Source organism: Physella acuta, unplaced genomic scaffold (genome assembly GCF_028476545.2).
Source record: "Physella acuta isolate Inbredline_101_S28 unplaced genomic scaffold, ASM2847654v3 ptg001145l, whole genome shotgun sequence".
NCBI lineage: Eukaryota > Metazoa > Mollusca > Gastropoda > Physidae > Physella > Physella acuta.
The window spans coordinates 4,531-8,282 of NW_026732662.1; the positions used below are offsets into that span (position 1 = coordinate 4,531).

The window sequence follows — 3,752 nt, forward strand, 5'->3', positions numbered from 1 at the left end:
CGCTCAAAAGTTAATACGGATCTACGATTTTGATATAATACTTATATATGAAATTTCATCAACCTAGCTGTAACGGTACTCAAGTTATCGTGTTTACACACGGACACACACACAGACACACAGACACACACACACACACGGATAAGATTGCAAAATTATGTTTTTCCGTATCAGTGAGGTGTAAAACGTCGAGATCTGTAAAAATCTCGATTTTTTTTTGCACGATTACAATACTTTCTCTATACTTCGTATATACGAGAAAGTAAAAAGAACAAACTCACCGCGAAATAAAGCGGGAGTGATCTCTGCTAAACTTTCTTGAATATACTTATATAACACTACGAGGGATTGCAACTCGGGATATAGTCATGATTTTCAATCCATTTTTAATTACTTCAATTTTTTAAATAGAATAGAATATCTTAGAACAAAATATTGCGCAACAAACAAAGGGCAAACAATGGTTATAAAAGTCTGGATTATTATTAATTACTCAAAATTTGACAGAAGGCAGGGATTTAAATCTTTTACTTATATATTAAATTTCGTCTATCTATCCTAAACAGTACTCAAGTTATAGCTTTTCAAAAAACAAAAGTCGAATAAGTTCCACTTCCGGTTACCGGAAATTGCTCAAAAGTTGATACAGAACTACCAATTTTATGTAATGCATGTATATGTAATTTCATCAACCTAACTGTTACGGTACTCAAATTATCGTGTTCACAGATACACATACACATATGCACATATACTGACAGAACTGCATAGCCCAGTATTTCCGACTCGATTACGCACAAAACAGCGAAATTTTTATAAATCTGAATTTAGAATTTTTGCCCGATTAAAATAAGTCCCCTATACTCCGTATATGATAAAAAACTGAGAAGTAAAACTGTGAAAACTGTCATGTGATTTTTGTGTACGATTACCACACTTTCTTTATATTCTGTATAATAATATAATTAAACCACTTAGGTTTAAAAATTATAAAATGCATGCATGCTGATCAATTTCAAACAAAAATGCATAATTAATTACAAGTAATTCATTTCTTTCCATTTTGATTTATTATTACATAATAGATTATTTATTAAAAACAATGAAGATTATAAAACCATATCCTTTTCTTAAAGGCAGTTTGTGATAAATTAACAATGAAGCGTTGCTATGCAGAACGGGAAGTTATGACAATGTTGGGAAAAAACTTCTTATGCGATACTAAAACTGACGGAGGTGGTTGGATTCTTATCCAGGTACATGTTATAGAGTAACTGTTATTTATGATAGCAGAGATCGCTTTGTATTACAGAGGGCTGTGCCTTATTAATGAAAGAAATCTTTTTAAAACACTTTTTTATGTCACTTTTTATTAATTGTTTAATGTTTTAAATTTTAAAATAAAAAATTACCAGCGTCGAATTAAACCTGGTGTGGATTTTGTAAGAAACTGGGAAGAATACAAACAAGGCTTTGGCACGTTAACTGGTGACTTTTGGATTGGATTGGATTTCATCTACTCGCTAATTACGGTTAGTAAAAAAAGATCTGGTGGGCAAATCAAGCTTTGTTTTGTTTTTGGACGAGCCAACTGTTTTCAACGTAAAATTAATCAGAAAAAAGATTCCGCAACACTACCTTTACGCATAATGTCCAAACTAAAAAGAAAATCTACGTATTTTTGCTTATTTTACTCGCATTTCAGTTAGAAAAATGAAGTTCAAACATTGTTTAATTTGCTTTGTTAAATAAATAGTTTCATTGATCTTACAATTAATGATACCTATCATATATTCTTCATAGCAACACAGTTATGAGCTGAGAGTTGATATGAAGTATCAAAACAGATCATACTACGCCAAATACCACACCTTCAGCATTGCAAATGAAGCCGACAAATTCCGTCTCACTGTAACTGGCTGGTCTGGAACCACTGGCGATTCATTTTATGCACAGAATAACAAGCAGTTCTACACAATTGACAGGCCTAGTGCAAATACTTGCACTGAACATTACCAAGCAGGCTGGTGGTGGGGCAACTGCTACAGTGTATTCTTAAATGGTCTATGGAATGAGACACGCCGATGGAATGGCATTCACTGGGATTCACTAGGTCAGGGTGTCACCACTTTACAGTCCGCGGAGATGAAACTTCGAAAGAAGAATTATTAGTGCGGTTGTTAAGGGGATATGCGCGGTAAAAAAAAAATAATGGGTCTCTTGTACTTTTGGATACTTGGTCCATTTTCGAATTAAGAAAATAATAACTTTAAAGAGAAACAAAATTGTATGTGTTTAAATTACCATTTTTATGACCCTATTAATTAAAAAAATAATCAATGTTTCCCAATCCTATAAGCTCTCTATGAAAAGTTTTATATCCGTCATATTATTGTATTTGGCATCACTGGAAAGCTGCATTTCTCGTCTATTTGATGATCCTATATTCCATCATCTCGGAAACACCCAAAGCTTACCATCGGTTTTGCAATTTACACAGATATTGGTACTTTCGTGACCTACTTTTTGTTACTTTTGGCTGTTTTTCTCTGTTTGGAGGTTTTTAACACTATAAATCCTACTACTTTTTTTTAATTTATTAAACAATACCCACCAATTTTTCAGTAATTGTTCTTTTGGCTAAAATACAACTTTTATCCCGAGGGATTGTGATGGCTTTCATAGAAAAATGTATTTGGTAATTAAAATGCAAATTTTGAAACTTTTGAATACTAATAAGGGTACGAATTTTTATATTTTGTAAAATTGTTACTAGTAGCTATTTTAAAAAGTTGTCCTGACAAAGGTTTTAATATAAACTGAAATATAAGCAATTTATATTTAATTGCTATAGGTGCATAAATACAAATGCATTAGCATTTTTTTTTAAAGTACCGACAAATTCAAAATGGCGGAGGTTTTTTGGGTTTCCATGACAAACAAAATTGTTTTCAACCCTTTTTTCTGTTAAATACTTAATTTCATGTGCCGAACATGATAAAAGTATTCAAAAGGCTTAAGATCTTAAATTGTAAAAAATAGAACAAACCGCGCATATCCCATTAAGGGATAGTTGTACCATCTACCAACCAGAATTTCTTTCAGACATATATTTGAGGGGGGGTGTACTTGAAAATGTTGAGGCTATTGGTTCAAGTATATATTCCATATATCAACGTGCAGTTTTTTTTTTATTATTTCAACAGGGAGAGGGCTTAGACATTTTTCAGTAGAAAATGCGGGGGAGGGGAGAGATCTTAGCCAATGCTGCCAATCCCTTGAAGAGATGCCTGAAAGAAACACTGCTATTATCTTTAAAATTATGTTGCTTATATGAGTCGAATTAGTCTTAAATCAATTGAATTTTGATTTCTAATACTAAAATGTTTCAAGATTCAGACCACATACTGGTCATGTTACTGTCATTTAAAATAGTTGTAGGAAAATAATTATTTTGCATCATGAATTTGAAGAAAGTAAAACTTCACACTGGCTTTTATATATATATATATATATATATATATATATATATATATATATATATATATATATATATATATATATATATATATAGATATAGATATAGATATATATAGATATATATATATATATATATATATATATATATATATATATATATATGCATAGACAGTGGTGCAGCATTGTTTTATACATGTCAATAGCAAATTAGTTCCTTAAATTAAAGGAAAATAAAAGTAAATTGTGATGTTTTATTATTCCCTTAAAATACG

The 3,752-nt window shown here is 30.9% G+C and overlaps 1 protein-coding gene across 1 annotated transcript; it reads left to right on the plus strand.

The window, feature by feature from the left end:
* Positions 1-1,141: 1,141 nt before the first annotated feature.
* LOC131956298 (ficolin-1-like) lies at positions 1,142-3,488 on the plus strand. Its single transcript, XM_059320755.1, has 3 exons — positions 1,142-1,256; positions 1,416-1,532; positions 1,804-3,488. The coding sequence occupies exons 1-3, from the start codon at positions 1,158-1,160 to the stop codon at positions 2,170-2,172; spliced, it is 585 nt and encodes a 194-aa protein (XP_059176738.1). The 5' UTR covers positions 1,142-1,157; the 3' UTR covers positions 2,173-3,488.
* Positions 3,489-3,752: the final 264 nt, after the last annotated feature.

Bases quoted from the DNA above. Each gene is read 5' to 3' on its own strand.
- LOC131956298 (XM_059320755.1), top strand. From the start codon at position 1,158: ATGAAGCGTTGCTATGCAGAACGGGAAGTTATGACAATGTTGGGAAAA. The intron at 1,257-1,415 runs GTACATGTTATA...AAAAATTACCAG, and splicing joins GTGGTTGGATTCTTATCCAG to CGTCGAATTAAACCTGGTGT. The intron at 1,533-1,803 runs GTTAGTAAAAAA...TATTCTTCATAG, and splicing joins TCATCTACTCGCTAATTACG to CAACACAGTTATGAGCTGAG.